The sequence below is a fragment of the Pecten maximus genome, chromosome 10 (assembly GCF_902652985.1).
Source record: "Pecten maximus chromosome 10, xPecMax1.1, whole genome shotgun sequence".
Lineage (NCBI taxonomy): Eukaryota > Metazoa > Mollusca > Bivalvia > Pectinida > Pectinidae > Pecten > Pecten maximus.
The window spans coordinates 3,745,352-3,769,481 of NC_047024.1; the positions used below are offsets into that span (position 1 = coordinate 3,745,352).

Sequence of the window (24,130 nt, forward strand, 5' to 3'; positions counted from 1 at the left end):
AGGACGCGCCATGCCCAATCCTGATGAGAATAATAATGTTGCATTTGACAAAATCTCGCCCGGATAAAAGAAACCTTTGAAATGTACCTATAGTGAGCTAATGATAAATACATAGAATATATAAAATCTTGGCTTCTTTGGTTCTATATGGCCTGTTCCAAGAACATAGTTTTGGGAGGACAAACTAAAAGTTGGCATTAATTGTATTGAAATGTCGAAATGAATGTCTACTAAAGTGGTTATGTTGGAGACAAAAACGAAAGTGTACGGATTATTTGTTTTTATTATATATTTCATGCTATATCTGAACTTAGTGTGTGTTGGCCCAGGCATATTACAGGGGGCAGTTTTGTAGGGATATACTAACATGGACATTATTCTTTCATTTTTTTTTCATATCTAAGTACCCTGGATATGTACCATGTGTGGTATCATTATGTTCTAGCTTATCAGTGATCAGACAAACTGGACTTCCGTCAAACTGGTTTAAACAGTAGGGTCAAGTATAATTTCAAAGTAACACGAGTCATCTGGCGGGGTTCACCATCCCATGCTATCAAAAACAGTTGTGGTTAAGTGCTCTGCCCAAGATCAAAATCACACCAACAGAAGACTGACTATGATCTCAACTTCTCGAGAAATGTGAACCGCCCGGGTAGGAATGAAATGTGAACCGCCCGTGTAGGAATGAAACGTGAACCGTCCGGGTAGGAATGAAATGTGAACCGTCCGTGTAGGAATGAAATGTGAACCGTCCGGGTAGGAATGAAATGTGAACCGCCTGTGTATGAATGAAATGTGAACCGCCTGTGTATGAATGAAATGTGAACCGCCCGGGTAGGAATGAAATGTGAACCGCCCGGGTAGGAATGAAATGTGAACCGCCTGGGTAGGAATGAAATGTGAACCGCCCGTGTAGGAATGGAACCACACGTTACATCTTCACCTGGGACAGTCCTAAGATGGCCTGACGATGAAACACATACAACAGAAGTTGATTTCTGTACCATATTGTGCTCCTTCTCTGTGAAACTATGTACTTATTAAACGTATGTGACCTCTTGTAACAGGGTGTGTCAGAGTGATTGTATAAAGCCTTAAACTTTAGGAGGAAACAATGAACAATGTCAACTTTTATATCTTTATTTCTGACAAAAGTCAAAACATCACCGATATCCTACAGGTAATTATTCTCAGAGAAAAAAATACTGGCTTGCGTGTTTGCTTCATGAACAAAGAAACCTAGAAAACATAAAGAGAAAGTAAACGATATACATACAATAGCTAGACGATATGTCAGACATTTATATACAAGCTTTAACCCAGTCACCATCCTCTTAATAGGCTAAACGCCCAGTTTCCAAACTTAACTAGGCTAAACGCCCAACTACCAAACCTTTACTAGGCTAAACGCCCAGTCACCAAACTTTTATTAGGCTAAACGCCCAACTACCAAACTTTAACTAGGCTAAACGCCCAGTCACCAAACTTTTACTAGGCTAAACGCCCAGTTACCAAACTTAACTAGAGTAAACGCCCAGTTACAAAACTTAACTAGGGTAAACGCCCAGTTTCCAATCTTAACTAGGTTAAACGCCCAGTTTCCAAACTTAACTAGGCTAAAAGCCCAGTTACCAAACTTAACTAGGCTAAACGCCCAGTTACCAAACTTAACTAGGGTAAACGCCCAGTTTCCAAACTTAACTAGGGTAAACGCCCAGTTACCAAACGTAACTAGGCTAAACGCCCAGTTACCAAACTTAACTAGGCTAAACGCCCAGTAACCAAACTTAACTAGGCTAAACGCCCAGTTACCAAACTTCACTAGGCTAAACGCCCAGTAACCAATCTTAGCTAGGGTTAAAACGCCGAGCTACCAACTTAAGTAGACTAAACAAAAAAATAAAGCTATAATACATCTATGATCAGGAAAAATGTCAGTCTTGTGTGAAATTTGAGAATGAAACGATAGTAAAACCTTTGAAATCGGAGTATAGATTGTTCTTTAATACAATGTTTTGGTATCGAAAAGAGGATAAAAACATGGTCAATGGCTAACGAACTGGCAAAACCATACACAGTTTGTATCTAAATTGCAAAAGATTGAAACAACTTTGAATTTCCTACAGGTGCTAAAGGTCATCGCTACCACTGTGAATTGATTCTCCACGAGTTTGAAAAATCATCGCTATTACAAGGACAGTCAGAATAGCTATCAATGTAAACGGATTCCTTGTTAGTTAGAAAGTCAACCAGTATCGCCTTGTACATCGCAATGATATGAACTGTGAACAGATTCTCTACATGTGAGAAACTCCACCAGTATCGCTTTGAACATCACAATAACATGCACTGTAAAACAGTTTGTGGATGGTATGACTGCTCGCCTTCTGTTCATCATCTGAGAATGAGAATTTCGGTCCAGCGTGGGACAAATTGGGGAACATAGCATCAAAGGTGAGGGAACATTGCAGCAGCAGTTCGTTGACGGTTGAACGAACAGATGTATTAGTATAGACACAAGACAGATCGCCATCCTTTGAGATATCGCTCATCATACGCGTTATCGCTTGCAGTCCAAGCGGCCTCTGGTACCAGGTAGGTAAGACGCTCCACAGACCAGTCTCCAGGGGGCGCTGGAAGAGGTTGTTTTCGTTGTCACAGAGTTTTGAGAGGTACCATGTCATGCTTGTTACGGGACAGTACGGGGACTGCGGTACTTCATACATACGGGACGACCAGTGCCAGTCCCGCATCTGCGTGTAAGTAGAAGCCTTCCCTATCTCAGCGTCATAGTCAAGCATAAAGTACCGCAGTCCTCGACTGTCGGTCCGTAGGACAAACGAGTCACGGCTCAGTAGCCACATGGCGTGGTTGCCTTTCAAACCGAAGTGGAGAACCAAATCTATCCACACTTTCCTCTGTAGTGCTACAGGGTTTGTCATGGCGGTTATGTTGCTAGAGGTAAGTTTCGCTCGGTCATCAGTAGAAAGGGGTATAGATTTAAGCAGCTTCTCTCGCTGTCGTTCCTCAACGTTTCGCTGGTCCAAAAGATCGTTCGATGAAGCAAATGCACAATTTCGTAATAGGTTTTGCCATCCGGCCCGCCTTTCTGGCAAAGACACGAGATAGCGATTGAGACTGGCTCTGTAGTTAGCTAGCGTGTGTCTGGTGAACTGCTTGTTGTCTCGGGTTCGTACCTCACTGTAGAACCGCATCAGAGCATCATTAATTTCCCGGTCAGACATATACTCAATGTTGTCAGGGATTCCATTGGATCGGAACCATGCTGAAACAGATACAAGGTCACATATCACCAACTTGTTTTTGAGGATAGAACTAGAATATGACTTCTACTCATCAAAGAAGTTAACATGAATTATTATCCACAAGAATTGTATAACAATGGAAAGTAAATTATTACGCACAATTACAAGCCATGACCTTGGAAAATAATGCGTCTTTTGGGAAATGAATGAATCATTCTGGAAATATTTCAGTCTTCATTTTGTGAATTACATTAACTAATCCAGTACGAATCAATTGACTTAAATATAATGTATAACTATTAAAGAATGTGGATATTGTAAATTAAATATAATGTATAACTATTAAAGAATGTGGATATTGTAAATTAAATATAATGTATAACTATTAAAGAATGTGGATATTGTAAATTAAATATAATGTATGATTATTAAAGAATATGGATATTGTAAATTAAATATAATGTATAACTATTAAAGAATGTGGATATTGTAAATTAAATATAATGTATAACTATTAAAGAATGTGGATATTGTAAATTAAATATAATGTATAACTATTAAAGAATGTGGATATTGTAAATTAAATATAATGTACAACTATTAAAGAATGTGGATATTGTAAATTAAATATAATGTATAACTATTAAAGAATATGGATATTGTAAATTAAATATAATGTAAAACTATTAAAGAATATGGATATTGTAAATTAAATATAATGTATAACTATTAAAGAATATGGATATTGTAAATTAAATATAATGTAAATTCCTCTATATATCGCCAGATATTTATTTAACCTATGGAAGAAACAACGTTTAAAAGTATTAATATTTGAGAAACAGCATTTTCGTGAAAATTACCTTTAATGAACTTGATATCGCGCTCTGTCCTCTTCTGTGTTGCCGGAACATATTTCTGTACTGGCCGCTGGATACTGCCTGGAGTGGGCACGAGCTCCTGGTTAGGCAGAATAAATGTGAAATCCTCGTCCCCTGTTAAATGTCATGAATAGCATCAGGTTTCTGTTATCTTAACATCTAAGTATAATACTTTATCGGCTGTCGGCTACATCATATACATCACAAACCAGGCTTATGTCAATACCGACTTACCCACTCGTACTGACGCAATGTAAACAGGTCCTAAGACAGTGTGGACAGAGATAATGATGTAAAGTACAGTAAACGGAGGCTTCTATCGCAATGTAAACAGGTCCTAAGACATTATGGACAGAGATAATGATGTAAAGTACAGTAAACGGAGGCTTCTATCGCAATGTAAACAGGTCCTGAGACAGTGTGGACAGAGCTAATGATGTAAAGTACAGTAAACGGAGGCTTCTATCGCAATGTAAACAGGTCCTAAGACAGTGTGGACAGAGATAATGATGTAAAGTACAGTAAACGGAGGCGTCTATCGCAATGTAAACAGGTCCTAAGACAGTGTGGACAGAGCTAATGATGTAAAGTACAGTAAACGGAGGCTTCTATCACAATGTAAACAGGTCCTAAGACAGTGTGGACAGAGCTAATGATGTAAAGTACAGTAAACGGAGGCTTCTATCGCAATTTAAACAGGTCCTAAGGCAGTGTGGACAGAGCTAATGATGTAAAGTACAGTAAACGGAGGCTTCTATCGCAATGTAAACAGGTCCTAAGGCAGTGTGGACAGAGATAATGATGTAAAGTACAGTAAACGGAGGCTTCTATCGCAATGTAAACAGGTCCTAAGACAGTGTGGACAGAGATAATGATGTAAAGTACAGTAAACGGAGGCTTCTATCGCAATGTAAACAGGTCCTAAGGCAGTGTGGACAGAGATAATGATGTAAAGTACAGTAAACGGAGGCTTCTATCGCAATGTAAACAGGTCCTAAGGCAGTGTGGACAGAGATAATGATGTAAAGTACAGTAAACGGAGGCTTCTATCGCAATTCAAACAAACTTTACGAAGCAACCTGTAAACAAATATTCAGCAAAGTGAACAGAGCTTGCATTACCATACCATTTTAGACTTACAGTTAAAGAGGAGTTTGTAGGTTGACTGTTAATTAGACTGAACGTTACAGTGGAGTCCTAGTTTGACTGTTTAAACCTTTCAGCCATTTTGGCATCCCATTTCGAAGAGCAACAATCAGTGGACCGCACAAGAAAGATCAGAGACACACATAGCTAATGGAAACAATTATAGAGACCATAATAAACACTCATAAACTCCATTGGAAACCAACTTCTCCTTAGAGGATACAAATTTCATCCAACGTATCATACTTGTTTCCTTTAAAATTCAGTAAAGTATTGTGCATCGCTGAAGAGTCTGTATACTCTGAGGAACTAAAATCGAACCGTGAAATAAACTTACCAAGTTTGCTATAGAGTTTAGGAATGCGATGACCGTTACTGTTTACTGAACGTCTGGATATAAACCTATTCATGGACAAAACATCAGTGTATCTGAATGTGTAATGAAAGGATCAGGCAAGCGAATAATCCCTTTAATAAACAAATACCGGGGTTCATAGGAATGCAAAAAACATATCAGAGCTCCAAAGTTGGTTCAGATCACAACAGGCAAAGCCTACTTAAGTCTGGAGTATCTATACAGAAGAGACAATCTGTTAATATTAGTTAGACTGTCTGTGTCGGTAAAAGTAAAGATCACATTTACTGCATCCCAATGTATGGTTCTATACTTCTGTAGATGGTGATCAATGGTGGTTCTCTTATCTGTCGAATTCGAAGTTTTTGGCTTTTCGTCGTCTACTTTTGAGACAACGCAGGAACGACACAATAGTGTACAAATACAGGTGGACAGCATCATAAACTTATGATATGAATGCGGATGTGTTTATGATTGTTGATATGGCCAGTGTTTTTGTTGTTTGGTTGATTAGGTTTAACTCCTATCGACAACTATGCTTATTTTTGGCCAAATAATATTGAGCTTGGGAATATAGAAATGCAAAAAGGTTGGAGTATTTGTTTTTCCGTTATCACTACCCTAACTCTCATCTGAGATTGTGGCCTAACCCGGATTCGATCTAGATTTGTATGACGGTTGTCGTCGATGAATCTTGAGACGCTTACTCTCCCGGAGCGCATGGATTCTTTTCAATGAGTCTCCATACAAATCTATAGTTTTGTTCAAAATTGGCTCTTGTTTAGTCGATTTTGAGTTTGAATGAGTTATGGTTTTGTAAGTATGTCGTTAAACTTTGTTTTAATAACACAGTATAATTATGGTTTTGTTATTATGTCGGTAATCTTTGTTTTAGTAACAGACACAGTATAATTATACTTTTGTTATTATGTCGGTAATCTTTGTTTTAGTAACAGACACAGTATAATTATACTTTTGTTATTATGTCGGTAATCTTTGTTTTAGTAACAGACACAGTATAATTATACTTTTGTTATTATGTCGGTAATCTTTGTTTTAGTAACAGACACAGTATAATTATAGTTTTGTTATTATGTCAGTAATCTTTGTTTTAGTTACCGACACAGTATAATCATACTTTTGTTATTGTCGGTAATCTTTGTTTTAGTAACAGACATAGTATAATTATAGTTTTGTTATTATGTTGGTAATCTTTGTTTTAGTAACACAGTATAATTATACTTTTGTTTTTATGTCGGTAATCTTTGATTTAGTAACACAGTATAATTATACTTTTGTTATTGTCGGTTATCTTTGTTTTAGTAACACAGTATAATTATGGGTTTGTTTATATGTCGGTAATCTTAGTTTTAGTAACAGACACAGTATAATTATGGTTTTGTTATTATGTCGGTAATCTTTGTTTTAGTAACAGACACAGTATAATTATACTTTTGTTATTATGTCAGTAATCTTTGTTTTAGTAACAGACATAGTATAATTATAGTTTTGTTATTATGTCGGTAATCTTTGTTTTAGTAACAGACACAGTATAATTATAGTTTTGTTATTATGTCAGTAATCTTTGTTTTAGTAACCGACACAGTATAATTATACTTTTGTTATTATGTCGGTAATCTTTGTTTTAGTCGGTAATCTTTGTTTTAGTAACAGACACAGTATAATTATAGTTTTGTTATTATGTCGGTAATCTTTGTTTTAGTAACACAGTATAATTATACTTTTGTTATTATGTCGGTAATCTTTGATTTAGTAACACAGTATAATTATACTTTTGTTATTGTCGGTTATCTTTGTTTTAGTAACACAGTATAATTATGGTTTTGTTAATATGTCAGTAATCTTTGTTTTAGTAACAGACACAGTATAATTATACTTTTGTTATTATGTCGGTAATCTTTGTTTTAGTAACAGACACAGTATAATTATAGTTTTGTTATTATGTCAGTAATCTTTGTTTTAGTAACAGACATAGTATAATTATAGTTTTGTTATTATGTCGGTAATCTTTGTTTTAGTAACAGACACAGTATAATTATACTTTTGTTATTATGTCGGTAATCTTTGTTTTAGTAACAGACACAGTATAATTATGGTTTTGTTATTATGTCGGTAATCTTTGTTTTAGTAACAGACACAGTATAATTATGGTTTTGTTATTATGTCGGTAATCTTGGTTTTAGTAACATGACACAGTATAATTATAGTTTTGTTATTGTCGGTAATCTTTGTTTTAGTAACAGACATAGTATAATTATAGTTTTGTTATTATGTTGGTAATCTTTGTTTTAGTAACACAGTATAATTATAGTTTTGTTATTATGTTGGTAATCTTTGTTTTAGTAACAGACACAGTATAATTATGGTTTTGTTATTGTCGGTAATCTTTGTTTTAGTAACAGACACAGTATAATTATAGTTTTGTTATTATGTTGGTAATCTTTGTTTTAGTAACAGACACAGTATAATTATGGTTTTGTTATTGTCGGTAACCTCTGTTTTAGTAACACAGTATAATTATAGTTTTGTTATTATGTCGGTAATCTTTGTTTTAGTAACAGACACTGTATAATTATACTTTTGTTATTGTCGGTAATCTTTGTTTTAGTAACACAGTATAATTATAGTTTTGTTATTATGTCGGTAATCTTTGTTTTAGTAACACACACTGTATAATTATACTTTTGTTATTGTCGGTAATCTTTGTTTTAGTAACACAGTATAATTATAGTTTTGTTATTATGTCGGTAATCTTTGTTTTAGTAACACAGTATAATTATAGTTTTGTTATTATGTCAGTAATCTTTGTTTTAGTAACCGACACAGTATAATTATACTTTTGTTATTGTCGGTAATCTTTGTTTTAGTAACAGACATAGTATAATTATAGTTTTGTTATTATGTTGGTAATCTTTGTTTTAGTAACACAGTATAATTATACTTTTGTTATTATGTCGGTAATCTTTGATTTAGTAACACAGTATAATTATACTTTTGTTATTGTCGGTTATCTTTGTTTTAGTAACACAGTATAATTATGGTTTTGTTATTATGTCGGTAATCTTTGTTTTAGTAACAGACACAGTATAATTATGGTTTTGTTATTATGTCGGTAATCTTTGTTTTAGTAACATGACACAGTATAATTATAGTTTTGTTATTGTCGGTAATCTTTGTTTTAGTAACATGACACAGTATAATTATACTTTTGTTATTGTCGGTAATCTTTGTTTTAGTAACAGACACAGTATAATTATAGTTTTGTTATTATGTCGGTAATCTTTGTTTTAGTAACACAGTATAATTATACTTTTGTTATTATGTCGGTAATCTTTGATTTAGTAACACAGTATAATTATACTTTTGTTATTGTCGGTTATCTTTGTTTTAGTAACACAGTATAATTATGGTTTTGTTAATATGTCAGTAATCTTTGTTTTAGTAACAGACACAGTATAATTATACTTTTGTTATTATGTCGGTAATCTTTGTTTTAGTAACAGACACAGTATAATTATAGCTTTGTTATTATGTCAGTAATCTTTGTTTTAGTAACAGACATAGTATAATTATAGTTTTGTTATTATGTCGGTAATCTTTGTTTTAGTAACATGACACAGTATAATTATAGTTTTGTTATTGTCGGTAATCTTTGTTTTAGTAACATGACACAGTATAATTATACTTTTGTTATTGTCGGTAATCTTTGTTTTAGTAACAGACACAGTATAATTATAGTTTTGTTATTATGTTGGTAATCTTTGTTTTAGTAACAGACACAGTATAATTATGGTTTTGTTATTGTCGGTAATCTTTGTTTTAGTAACAGACACAGTATAATTATGGTTTTGTTATTGTCGGTAATCTTTGTTTTAGTAACACAGTATAATTATGGTTTTGTTATTGTCGGTAATCTTTGTTTTAGTAACAGACACAGTATAATTATACTTTTGTTATTGTCGGTAATCTTTGTTTTAGTAACACAGTATAATTATAGTTTTGTTATTATGTCGGTAATCTTTGTTTAAGTAACACACACTGTATAATTATACTTTTGTTATTGTCGGTAATCTTTGTTTTAGTAACACAGTATAATTATAGTTTTGTTATTATGTCGGTAATCTTTGTTTTAGTAACACACACTGTATAATTATACTTTTGTTATTGTCGGTAATCTTTGTTTTAGTAACACAGTATAATTATAGTTTTGTTATTATGTCGGTAATCTTTGTTTTAGTAACACAGTATAATTTTAGTTTTGTTATTATGTCGGTAATCTTTGTTTTAGTAACAGACACAGTATAATTATGCTAAACACTAACTGTACCATACAGCTGTTTCATCCTGCTTGGACGACTAAACCTTTGATAAGCTCAATACACGCCTTTAAACTTCATCATGTAAGTAGTTTACTTAACATCTGACATGATGGTGGTATTGGAAATCACGTCTGGTTCCACTGACTAAATAAGAAAACTAAAAATGTTCTTTTTTTAGGAATTTAATAAAACACTGAGATCATTAAAACAGTATTGTTTTATATGTATTAATCACATGTCAAAATCTGCATAAACAGCCCAATGATATATATGTATAATATACCAAAGTAATACATTACACCCAATACAGTGAACGTGACCCTTATCACCATGTTTGATCCTCAAATCCTGCCCATGTAGGGGTGGTAGGTGACATCACGTCATGTCCATGTACCTGTGGTAGGTGACATCACATCATGCCCACGTAATTGTGGTAGGTGACATCACATCATGCCCATGTATCGGTGGTAAGTGACATCACATCATGCCCATGTATCGGTGGTAAGTGACATCACATCATGCCCATGTATCGGTGGTAAGTGACATCACATCATGCCCATGTATCGGTGGTAAGTGACATCACAACATGCCCATGTACCTGTGGTAAGTGACATCACATCATGCCCATGTACTTGTGGTAGGTAATGAAGCAGTTCCTGGACTGACAGAGAGGCACATCGCAGGCCTCACACTTGTGTGTTGTGTACACGTACCAGCCTGACTTGGTCTTTACCTTGTTGAGACTGCAGTAGACACACAGTCTCAGCTTCTTGCCTTCCGTGTGGATCATCCTGTGTGCCAGGCCCTGCGGTACACTGGACTCGGTCGAAAACATGCCACTCACCGTTTGCATGTATGGAGGTTCGGTAGCTTGAGCATCAGATCTAGGCTGCTGGCCGGCTTGAGGATCCATGTATCCCATTCTGTGCTGCCCTGTGGTCATAGGCAGAGTGAAAAACTCTGTTGGCATATAGGATATTTCGGGTTGTTTTCTAACCTCTTCAATGTACATCTGTTGTTGTGATCCGAGGAGTGCTCTGGTTGGGAATGTCAGCCCTGGCTGATCCAACGGTAACAACCCCTGCTGACCGTATGTTTTCATGGCTTGTGTCATTGTATTGTGCGACATCCCTTTGGCATCAACTTTTGGTCTCCTTGTCTTATGTGCTGAACCTTCTGAAAAATATATTGCAATCCTTAATATATGCTCAACACACACATGCATCTACATGACTTTTAATAACAAGCCCAATCTTGTTTGGTCAGCAACTCTACCCACTGTGAGGCAATTTAGTTCATTTGGACAGCGACACAGTCCGGAATATACACATGTACACAAATTTCCTTTGAAATCCAAAATCGATAATAATGAAATTTATTTGAATTATTGGGGTAAATGCATTTCGACATCTACATTTTGACATTTTTTGGGCTATTTTGAGTTTCTGTCATCGCCTGGTACATGTAGGTATCAACACTTTAAGCCCCTTACATCATTGGCGTGTCCTAGGAGGACAAAACAGCTGTATGGTGTCCAGAACATCACTGGCGAGTCCTAGAATATTATAACAACTGTATGGTGTCCCTAACATCACTGACGAGTCTTGGGAGGACAAAACAGCTGTATGGTGCAGTTTTATTGATATCTCATTTTACTGTATCTAACTGTAAAAGTGTTGTAATACTGTGTCTTTGTACGATCCTTCATAGATACAAGAGGCCCATGGGCCTTAACGGTCATCTGACAAACACTTACACTTACAGCAGGGACACACCCCTCAATCCAGCATTATTACCATAAATCATTTATCGCAGCCAGTTATGTTTTAGATCAAATTTGGTTTTTATCCATTTAGCTTGTCCAGGAAGAGCAGCATCATAAAGCAAAATTTTAGCCAAGTTCCCATTTTTGGGGCATGCCCCTCTGTGTCCCAATGGGTCAGACAAGACTCATTTATATCAATTAGGATTGCCTTTCCCCAATGATGTTTCATGCTAAATATAGTTGTAATCAATTAAGGCATTAAGGAGGAATTGCATTTTAAAGAAATGTTTAACCTAAGCGCTCCTTTTGCCCCATCTTTTTTTCCCCAGGGGTCAAACCTGTCTCATTAAAAAATATGATTGCCGTCACCTTATATTTCACATCAAATTAGGTTGTAATCCACCAAAAGGTTAGGGAGGATTAGGATTTAACAGAAAATATTCACCAAAGTTCCCCTTTTGGGGCCCTGCCCCTAAGGCCCCAGGGGTCTCACTAGCCTCGTTTATATAAAATATGACCACCCTTCCCAAAGGATGTTTCACACCATATTTCGTATTAATCCACCCAAGGGTTAGAGAGAAGTAGGATTTATAGCAAAAATTCACCAAAGTTCCCCTTTTGGGGCCCCGCCCCTCTGGCCCTAGGGGTCAAACCAGCCTCATTTATATAAAATATGATTGTCCTCCTCCAATGATGTTTCACACCAAATTTGGTAATAATTCACTATGGGGGTTAGGAGGAGTAGTATTGTAAAGCAAAATTTCATCAAAGTTCCCCTTTTGGGGCCCTGCCCTTCTGGCCCCAGGGGCCACACCAGCCTAATTTATATAAAATATGACCACCCTCCCCCAATGATGTTTCACACAATATCTGGTTGAAATCCACCAAAGGGTTAAGGACGAGTAGGATTTTATAGCAAAATTTCATAAAAGTTCCCCTTTTGGGGCCCTGCCCCTCAGGCCCCAGGGGCCACACCAGCCTCATTTATATAAAATATGACCACCCTCCCCCAATGATGTTTCACACAATATCTGGTTGAAATCCACCAAAGGGTTAAGGAGGAGTAGGATTTTATAGCAAAATTTCATCAAAGTTCCCCATTTGGGGCCCCGCCCCTCAGGCCCCAGGGGTCACACTAGCCTCATTTATATAAAATATGACCGCCCTCCCCAAATGATGTTTCACAACATATCTGGTTGAAATCCACTAAAGGGTTAAGGAGGAGTAGGATTTTATAGCAAAATTTCATCAAAGTTCCCCATTTGGGGCCCCGCCCCTAAGCCCCTAGGGGTCACACCAGCCTCATTTATATAAAATATGATCACCCTCCCCAAATGATGTTTCACACAATATCTGGTTGAAATCCACCAAAGGGTTAAGGAGGAGTAGGATTTTATAGCAAAATTTCATCAAAGTTCCCCTTTTGGGGCCCCGCCCCTCAGGCCCCAGGGGTCACACCAACTTCATTTATATAAAATATGACCGCCCTCCCCCAATGATGTTTCACACCAAATTTAGTTGTAATCCACCCAAGGGTAAAGGAGGAGTAGGATTTTATAGCAATATTCACCTAAGTTCCCTTTTCGGCGCCCCGCCCTTCTGGCCCCAGGGGTCAGACCAGCCTCATTTATATAAAATATGATTGCCCTCCCCCAATGATGCTTCAAACCAAATTTGGAAGTAATCCACCCAAGCGTTAAGGAGGAGTAGCGTTTTGAAAGAAAAAGTTTACGGACTGCGCACGGCGCACGGCGGACGGCGAACGACGACGGACGAAGCACAATGACTATAGGTCATCCTGACCCTTTGGGTCAGATGACCTAAAAATATGACCGCCCTCCCCAAATGATGTTTCACACCAAATTTAGTTGTAATCCACCCAAGGGTAAAGGAGGAGTAGGATTTTATAGCAATATTCACCTAAGTTCCCTTTTTGGGGCCCCGCCCCTCTGGCCCCAGGGGCCACACCAGCCTCATTTATATAAAATATGACCACCCTCCACCAATGATGTTTCACACAATATCTGGTTGAAATCCACCAAAGGGTTAAGGACGAGTAGGATTTTATAGCAAAATTTCATCAAAGTTCCCTTTTTTGGGCCCGTCACTCTGGCCCCAGGGCTCACACCAGCCTCATTTATATAAAATATGACCACCCTCCACCAATGATGTTTCACACAATATCTGGTTGAAATCCACCAAAGGGTTAAGGACGAGTAGGATTTTATAGCAAAATTTCATCAAAGTTCCCTTTTTTGGGCCCGTCACTCTGGCCCCAGGGCTCACACCAGCCTCATTTATATAAAATATGACCGCCCTCCCCAAATGATGTTTCACAACATATCTGGTTGAAATCCACTAAAGGGTTAAGGAGGAGTAGGATTTTATAGCAAAATTTCATCAAAGTTCCCCATTTGGGGCCCCGCCCCTCAGGCCCTAGTGGTCACACCAGCCTCATTTATATAAAATATGACCGCCCTCCCCAAATGATGTTTCACAACATATCTGGTTGAAATCCACCAAAGGGTTAAGGAGGAGTAGGATTTTATAGCAAAATTTCATCAAAGTTCCCCTTTTGGGGCCCCGCCCCTCAGGCCCCAGGGGTCACACCAACTTCATTTATATAAAATATGACCGCCCTCCCCCAATGATGTTTCACACCAAATTTAGTTGTAATCCACCCAAGGGTAAAGGAGGAGTAGGATTTTATAGCAATATTCACCTAAGTTCCCTTTTTGGGGCCCCGCCCTTCTGGCCCCAGGGGTCAGACCAGCCTCATTTATATAAAATACGATTGCCCTCCCCCAATGATGCTTCAAACCAAATTTGGAAGTAATCCACCCAAGCGTTAAGGAGGAGTAGCGTTTTGAAAGAAAAAGTTTACGGACGGCGCACGGCGCACGGCGGACGGCGGACGACGACGGACGAAGCACGATGACTATAGGTCATCCTGACCCTTTGGGTCAGATGACCTAATAAATCCCAAAAACTACAAGTACATCATCAGGACAAAGACTGGAAAGAATTTGAAATACAGCAACAAACTATTCCAAACAGATTTACCTCCATTTCATCAGGTTTGTTTGGCTTTAGCTGCGTGATGTTATATAAAATTTATGGTTGCAGTCGATCCAAGCAAACTTTTGATTTTGAATCTGAGATTACCATGAAGATGTGTTGTCGATGCTGCCTAACACCTAATATTTTTTCTCTGTTCCTGTAACATCATCTCTACCTAATAGTCTGTCTCTGTTCCTGTAACAACATCTCTACCTAATAGTCTGTCTCTGTTCCTGTAACAACATCTCTACCTAATAGTCTGTCTCTGTTCCTGTAACAACATCTCTACCTAATAGTCTGTCTCTGTTCCTGTAACATCTCTACCTAATAGTCTGTCTCTGTTCCTGTAACAACATCTCTACCTAGTAGTCTGTCTCTGTTCCTGTAACAACATCTCTACCCAATAGTCTGTCTCTGTTCCTGTAACAACATCTCTACCCAATAGTCTGTCTCTGTTCCTGTAACAACATCTCTACCCAATAGTCTGTCTCTGTTCCTGTAACAACATCTCTACCTAATAGTCTGTCTCTGTTCCTGTAACAACATCTCTACCTAATAGTCTGTCTCTGTTCCTATAACAACATCTCTACCTAATAGTCTGTCTCTGTTCCTGTAACAACATCTCTACCTAATAGTCTGTCTCTGTTCCTGTAACAACATCTCTACCTAATAGTCTGTCTCTGTTCCTGTAACAACATCTCTACCTCATAGTCTGTCTCTGTTCCTGTAACAACATCTCTACCTAATAGTCTGTCTCTGTTCCTGTAACAACATCTCTACCTAATAGTCTGTCTCTGTTCCTGTAACAACATCTCTACCTAATAGTCTGTCTCTGTTCCTGTAACAACATCTCTACCTAATAGTCTGTCTCTGTGAGTGTAACAACATCTCTACCTAATAGTCTGTCTCTGTTCCTGTAACAACATCTCTACCCAATAGTCTCTCTCTGTTCCTGTAACAACATCTCTACCTAATAGTCTGTCTCTGTTCCTGTAACAACATCTCTACCTAATAGTCTGTCTCTGTTCCTGTAACAACATCTCTACCTAATAGTCTGTCTCTGTTCCTGTAACAACATCTCTACCTAATAGTCTGTCTCTGTTCCTATAACAACATCTCTACCTAATAGTCTGTCTCTGTTCCTGTAACAACATCTCTACCTAATAGTCTGTATCTGTTCCTGTAACATCTCTACCTAATAGTCTGTCTCTGTGAGTGTAACAACATCTCTACCTAATAGTCTGTCTCTGTTCCTGTAACATCTCTACCTAATAGTCCGTCTCTGTTCCTGTAACAACATCTCTACCTAATAGTCTGTCTCTGTTCCTGTAACAACATCTCTACCCAATAGTCTGTCTCTGTTCCTGTAACAACATCTCTACCTAATAGTCTGTCTCTGTTCCTGTAACAACATCTCTACCTAATAGTCTGTCTCTGTTCCTGTAACAACATCTCTACCTAATAGTCTGTCTCTGTTCCTGTAACAACATCTCTACCTAATAGTCTGTCTCTGTTCCTGTAACAACATCTCTACCTAATAGTCTCTCTCTGTTCCTGTAACATCATCTCTACCCAATAGTCTGTCTCTGTTCCTGTAACATCATCTCTACCTAATAGTCTCTCTCTGTTCCTGTAACAACATCTCTACCTAATAGTCTGTCTCTGTTCCTGTAACATCATCTCTACCTAATAGTCTGTCTCTGTTCCTGTAACAACATCTCTACCTAATAGTCTCTCTCTGTTCCTGTAACAACATCTCTACCCAATAGTCTCTCTCTGTTCCTGTAACATCATCTCTACCTAATAGTCTGTCTCTGTTCCTATAACAACATATCTACCTAATAGTCTGTCTCTGTTCCTGTAACAACATCTCTACCTAATAGTCTGTCTCTGTAGGTTTACATTTGTATAGTTATTACATGAAACTGATAAATAAATGCCTAATACTTATCAAAAACAACAAACAGTAACATTTTGATGATGATTTATTTTCTACAAACAAAAGCCAACATATTTACATCTATGATACAACATGGATACATATAAGTACTGTCACCCCAGTCCACCATGAACTATAACAGATATTGACAAGTAAACCATAGCACAAATCTAATACACACCCGACATCTCTCTCCAATAAAAAAAAATCCAAGCACCCGCCCCCTCCACTCAAAACACCAGTACATTCCCCATCCACTCAAAACACCAGTACATTCCCCCTCCACTCAAAACACCAGTACATTCCCCCTCCACTCAAAACACCAGTACATTCCCCCTCCACTCAAAACACCAGTACATTCCCCCTCCACTCAAAACACCAGTACATTCCCCATCCACTCAAAACACCAGTACATTCCCCCTCCACTCAAAACACCAGTACATTCCACCTCCACTCAAAACACCAGTACATTCCACCTTCCACTCAAAACACCAGTACATTCCCCCTCCACTCAAAACAACAGTACATTCCCCCTCCACTCAAAACACCAGTACATTCCCCCTCCACTCAAAACACCAGTACATTCCCCCTTCACTCAAAACACCAGTACATTCCCCCTTCACTCAAAACACCAGTACATTCCCCCTCCACTCAAAACACCATTTCATTAATCTTCCACTCAAAACACCAGTACATTCCCCCTCCACTCAAAACAACAGTACATTCCCCCTCCACTCAAAACACCAGTACATTCCCCCTCCACTCAAAACAACAGTACATTCCCCCTCCACTCAAAACACCAGTACATTCCCCCTCCACTCAAAACACCAGTACATTCCCCCTCCACTCAAAACAACAGTACATTCCCCCTCCACTCAAAACACCAGTACATTCCCCTCCACTCAAAACAACAGTACATTCCCCCTCCACTCAAAACACCAGTACATTCCCCCTTCACTCAAAACACCAGTACATTCCCCCTCCACTCAAAACACCATTTCATTAATCTTCCACTCAAAACACCAGTACATTCCCCCTCCACTCAAAACAACAGTACATTCCCCCTCCACTCAAAACACCAGTTCATTCCCCATCCACTCAAAACAGTACATCCCCCCTCCACTCAAAACACCAGTACATTCCCCCTCCACTCAAAACACCAGTACATTCCCCCTCCACTCAAAACACCAGTACATTCCCCCTCCACTCAAAACACCAGTACATTCCCCCTCCACTCAAAACACCAGTACATTCCCCCTCCACTCAAACCACCAGTACATTCCCCCTCCACTCAAAACAACAGTACATTCCCCCTCCACTCAAAACAACAGTACATTCCCCCTTCACTCAAAACAACAGTACATTCCCCCTCCACTCAAAACACCAGTACATTCCCCCTTCACTCAAAACACCAGTACATTCCCCCTCCACTCAAAACACCATTTCATTAATCTTCCACTCAAAACACCAGTACATTCCCCATCCACTCAAAACAACAGTACATTCCCCATCCACTCAAAACACCAGTACATTCCCCCTCCACTCAAAACAACAGTACATTCCCCCTCCACTCAAAACACCAGTACATTCCCCCTCCACTCAAAACAACAGTACATTCCCCCTCCACTCAAAACACCAGTACATTCACCTTCCACTCAAAACACCAGTACATTCACCTTCCACTCAAAACACCAGTACATTCACCTTCCACTCAAAACACCAGTACATTCCCCCTCCACTCAAAACACCAGTACATTCCCCCTCCACTCAAAACAACAGTACATTCCCCCTCCACTCAAAACAACAGTACATTCACCTTCCACTCAAAACACCAGTACATTCACCTTCCACTCAAAACACCAGTACATTCCCCATCCACTCAAAACACCAGTACATTCCCCATCCACTCAAAACACCATTTCATTAATCTTCCACTCAAATCACCAGTACATTCCCCCTCCACTCAAAACACCATTTCATTAATCTTCCACTCAAATCACTAGTACATTCACCCTCCACTCAAAACACCAGTACATTCCCCCTCCACTCAAAACACCAGTACATTCCCCCTTCACTCAAAACACCAGTACATTCCCCCTCCACTCAAAACACCAGTACATTCCCCCTTCACTCAAAACACCAGTACATTCCCCCTCCACTCAAAACACCAGTACATTCCCCCTCCACTCAAAACACCAGTACATTCCCCCTCCACTCAAAACACCATTTCATTAATCTTCCACTCAAAACACCAGTACATTCCCCCTCCAATTAAAAACACCAGTACATTCACCTTCCACTCAAAACACCAGTACATTCCCCCTCCACTCAAAACACCAGTTCATCATTTACAAATAAACACCCAAGCACCCTCCCCTCAATAAACACCCAAGCACATTTCCCTCCACTGAAAACACCAGCGATTATAACCCACACCCCTGACACTTAACACAGCATTCTTGTACCCTTCCACGCCCACAGGCAACCACTTATTAACCCCCAACCTCCTATAACACTGTCTACCCTCATACACCCATACACAACCAACTACACAACCTGTCTACCCTCATACACCCATACACAACCAACTACACAACCTGTCTACCCTCATACACCCATACACAACCAACTACACAACCTGTCTACCCTCATACACCCATACACAAACAACTACACAACCTTTTACAATTCCCATATACTACAATTCAAAAACAAAATTATGTACACATTTCAGCTATCTTACAGCCATATTATAGAATATATTTATGTATTTATGGTTACGGGAGGAATGGACATGTTCAGAGAATATGGACGAAGGAACATAGATAGAACAGTATATATGCATTGGGAGTTCTATTTATTCAGTACAATCATATTTTTCTTTGAAGAATGAACACATATACATTATAGTAAGACTTTTTCCCCATTACGATAAAACCAAACATAACATTTTTTTTTTTTTTTTTTTAAATGAAAATCAAGAGAAATAAGAAAAGTCAAAACACTGAAGAAAATACGTTTCTCCACAACAGAAGCTGATGTTGACCTGTTACCTGTCAGTTGCTGGCCTGTCAATATATATATTTTGTGTATTGTCGAACGTAGACCTGTCACCTAAAAGATACTGGTCTGTCAATATATATATTTGGTGTATTGTCGAACGTAGACCTGTCACCTCACAGATGCTGGCCTGTCAATATATATACAATTGTATGGTGTATTGCCATGAACTATTGGAAACAAATATTTCTTTAAACTAGCAAAGTGGTGCAATGCTGCCTATCAGGGGTGTGATTTCTGTAATACAGACACACACTGCGTATGTGATTCTTAAATCGGTCCATTTTACCTGCATCATCATAGGTATGAAGTTAATTACAACTGTACATAGGGATTCCATGGCATGAAGTGTATTGTACATGAAGTCACATTATAGATTTGGGATGATAACCTTGACCTACATTAATTCACAATAGTGTAACAACCTTAGAGATTTCTAACATTTCTGGTGGTAACATTGACCTACATTCCAGGTGGTAACCTTGACCTACATTTCCATTGGTTACCTTGACCTAGATGGTCAAAATACCATAACCACCAAAGAGATTTCTGGTAGTGACCTTGACCTACATTTCTGGTGATAACATTGACCTAGATAGTCAAAATACCATAACCACCAAAGAGATTTCTGGTGGTGACCTTGACCTACATTTCTGGTGTCTTAATAATGTCTTAAGTTAGGATTAGAAGAGTTAACCAGGAACAATTAATTCAGGTCTTTTATCAGGGTTAAGTGACTGTTCATGCTTTATGGTGGATGTTTAAATGTAGATCAGCACATTATCTGCTATATCCATTATGTTTATGTTTTAAAGTGAATTTTTAAATATAAACCTAAGTTTGTACATGTTTTCATGGCGGAATTTTGGATGTAGATCGCCAGTTTCCTGTGAAGAGGATCTGGTGGTAGGCCCCGAAGCAGTTCCTATTATTTGTACAAAGAGCAACCTGACACTGACTACACCTGTATATTGTGTTAACACGCCAGCCTGACTTGGTTTTTGTCTTATTGGCCTGGCATAGTACACAAAGCTTTAGTCGACGCATTTGAGACTGAACAGGCACGTGCCGCATCCGCTCAGCCTCCGAATCGTATGGTGTGACATAGGTCAAACACTGCTGCTGCATCAGAGGGGGTGCGAACGAGGAGTTGTCACCTAAATATGAACCCAAATCAGCCTGTTCCCGTAGGCCTGAAAGGACAAAGGGAACAAGTAATTAGTTCAAATTATTGATTTGCACACTAAATTGTTTGTTAATTAACTAAAGGTAGTAGAATCATAACCCAACAATCTTACCAAAGATGGTGTTTGCTTTGCCGGAGATAAGTCTGAATATATGCAAACTATACACAAGGCTGCTGTTTACCCTCAATGACAACAAATCTATTGGGAACTATCCTAAATACAGCACATATTAACCCCTCCCCCCCCCATTTCACCACACCCCACCCCCAGGGGTAACACCAGAGATGGCATTTCCCTGCACTGCATCCTTCACACCAGAGGTAGTAGAGTACCGTTCCTGGTGGTAAAGGAAAAAACAGCCCCTTCCTCGACATAATGGAACCCTACACACAGAACAGTGGAGGCGGGTGTCTACGTGTAAACCTGTCCGTGTGCGAATATTGTGTGTCCTGCAGTAAACACACTTATATCTCTTCGATTTTGGTGTTGTCACACTTTCGTGGACAATGTTATTGACGATAAGATCACGTGCATACTGCCGTCCATCTGAGCCAAAGAACGGACCACTTGCCATTGGAAAGTATGGCTTCGTAGAGCGACCATCTACATACTGACTTCCAACACCTGAAACGGAGTAAAAGAGAATTGTCACAACCTTGAATCACAAATAAACATAATACCCTTGATCAATATCTCCTGGTACTAATTTCTTGTGGGCAGACATTAATAAATAGTGATTTAATGCAGTAATCTCCTTGTCTAGACTGTGTATTATCAAACTGAAATTGCCAGCTTAAAGTTGGATTTTTTCTGATACAACAAGACTCCGAAGTCCAGGTGTCTGAGCCACTCTCTGATCACATGACCCAACAAGAATGATTCACCAATCACATGACTCCACTAGAATGATTCACCAGTCACATGACTCCACTAGAATGATTCACCAATCACATGACTCCACTAGAATGAGTCACCAGTCACATGACCCCGCCATATTGAGTCACCAGTCACATGACTCCACCAGATTGAGTCACCAGTCACATGACTCCACCATATTGAGTCACCAGTCACAGGACTCCACCAGATTGAGTCACCAGTCACATGACTCCACCAGATTGAGTCACCAATCACAGTACTCCATTAGATTGAGTCACCAGTCACACGACTCCACCAGATTGAGTCACCAGTCACACGACTCCACCAGATTGAGTCACCAGTCACACGACTCCACCATATTGAGTCACCACTCACATGACTCCACCATATTGAGTCACCACTCACATGACTCCACTAGATTGAGTCACCAATCACATGACTCCACCAGGTTGAGTCACCAGTCACAGGACTCCACCAGATTGAGTCACCAATCACAGTACTCCACCAGATTGAGTCACCACTCACAGGACTCCACTAGATTGAGTCACCACTCACAGGACTCCACCATATTGAGTCACCAGTCACATGACCCCACCAGACTGATCTCTGGTGTTAACAGACTGTAGTTGTTGAAGGAACTGCTGATGGTAGTGGAGGAAACACCCCCTACCCCGACACAAGGGGACGTCACAGACAGAACACTTGAGTCGTGTATCTACATGCCAGCCGGATTTGGTGCGCACACCGTGTATCTTGCAGTACACACATTTAAACTTCTTTCCTTCTACTGTAGGCACACTGGTATGGACCACTTTGTCGATGACAAAGTCACGGCAATAATGCTGTCCCACTGTCCCACCCAACTGACTGGCCTTGTTGAGGTCCTGAGGAAAACCTTCTAAATAAGTACCTCCAAAATCTGAAACGGATCAAAAGAGAAGGTCAGAACCACTGTTTGTTTGCCAGAATTCAATATATGTATCAACCTCATTGACAATACTACAGGACGGACACAAACTTTATCAATGACCCACTGATGTGTAAGGACGGTGTAGAGTTTATGGATCTTTATCTATTCATGTGTGTCTGATGTTCTATCACTTCTTCACCAAAAGATTTACTCCTATATCCTTTAACTTGGTGATCAAATCTCTCTCATATCCAGGATTTCTGGTTTTCTCACCTTTAACTCGGTGATGAAAACTCTCATAACCAGGATTTCTGGTTGTCTCACCTTTAGCTCGGTGATGAAAACTCTCTCATATCCAGGATTTCTGGTTTTCTCTAATTTAACTCAGTGATCAAAACTCTCATATCCAGGATTTCTGGTTTTCTCTAATTTAACTCAGTGATCAAAACTCTCATATCCAGGATTTCTGGTTTTCTCTAATTTAACTCGGTGATGAAAACTCTCATATCCAGGATTTCTGGTTTTCTCCCCACACACTATATATCATGATACCTCACTAGAATTAGGGGGCGTGTTAACTAGCTGGAATCATTATTGAAATAAATGTTTAGTTTAAATTTGGGCTTTGCATTGTAGAAAGCATTGACATCATCATTATTATGAAACATATTTGACTCTGGAAATAATAGTTTACCCCCACAGCAACCAAATATTAGAACTCTAGCATAATTACAAACGGGTTTACTGCTGCCTTTCAACACTTGCACCAAAAACTGAACATCAAATTTGATATGAAAAGGTCGCAAATGTTAAAAACAAACTTTTCCACCAAACATTATTCATTCTGACTCCGGACAGTACTGTAATACATGTAGTAAGCATCTCGTCATCAAAATATTGAAAATGCTCTAGTAAACATCTTGTCGCCAAATTATTGAAAAAGCAATAGTAAACATCTCGTCATCAAAATATTGAAAACGCCATGGTAAACATCTTGTCACCAAATTATTGAAAACGCAAAAGTAAATATTTCGTCATCAAAATATTGAAAATACAATAGTAAACACCTCGTCATCAAAATATTGAAAATGCTATCTTATGTCATAAAAATATTGAAAACCCAAAAGTAAATAAACATCTTGTCACCAAATTATTGAAAACGCTAGAGTAAACATTTCGTCATCTGAATATTGAAAACGCTTTAGTAAACATTTCGTCATCTGAATATTGAAAACGTTATAGTAAACATTTCGTCATCTGAATATTGAAAACGCTTTAGTAAACAAAGACAGTCTGTCATATTGAAATCTTGAGTAGCCCTACTGATGATCTGAAACAAACC

The 24,130-nt window shown here is 38.6% G+C and overlaps 1 protein-coding gene across 6 annotated transcripts in view; it reads right to left on the bottom strand.

The window, feature by feature from the left end:
* LOC117336489 (B-cell lymphoma 6 protein-like) overlaps positions 1 to 24,130 on the bottom strand; it is a 115,099-nt gene that overhangs the window by 14,778 nt on the left and 76,191 nt on the right. The window contains exons 5-6 of one of the 6 annotated variants that reach the window (XM_033897039.1): positions 4,133 to 4,264; positions 1,986 to 3,289 (exon numbers count right to left, since the gene is read on the bottom strand). The exons of 3 other annotated variants lie outside the window; for them this stretch is intronic. In XM_033897039.1, coding sequence (XP_033752930.1) covers positions 2,301 to 3,289; positions 4,133 to 4,264 — 1,121 coding nt within the window. In that variant the 3' untranslated portion in view covers positions 1,986 to 2,300. Of the gene's footprint in view, positions 1 to 1,985; positions 3,290 to 4,132; positions 4,265 to 10,166; positions 11,168 to 24,130 lie in introns of those variants that run through there. 2 more of the 6 variants (XM_033897051.1, XM_033897050.1) reach the window with 2 other exon arrangements.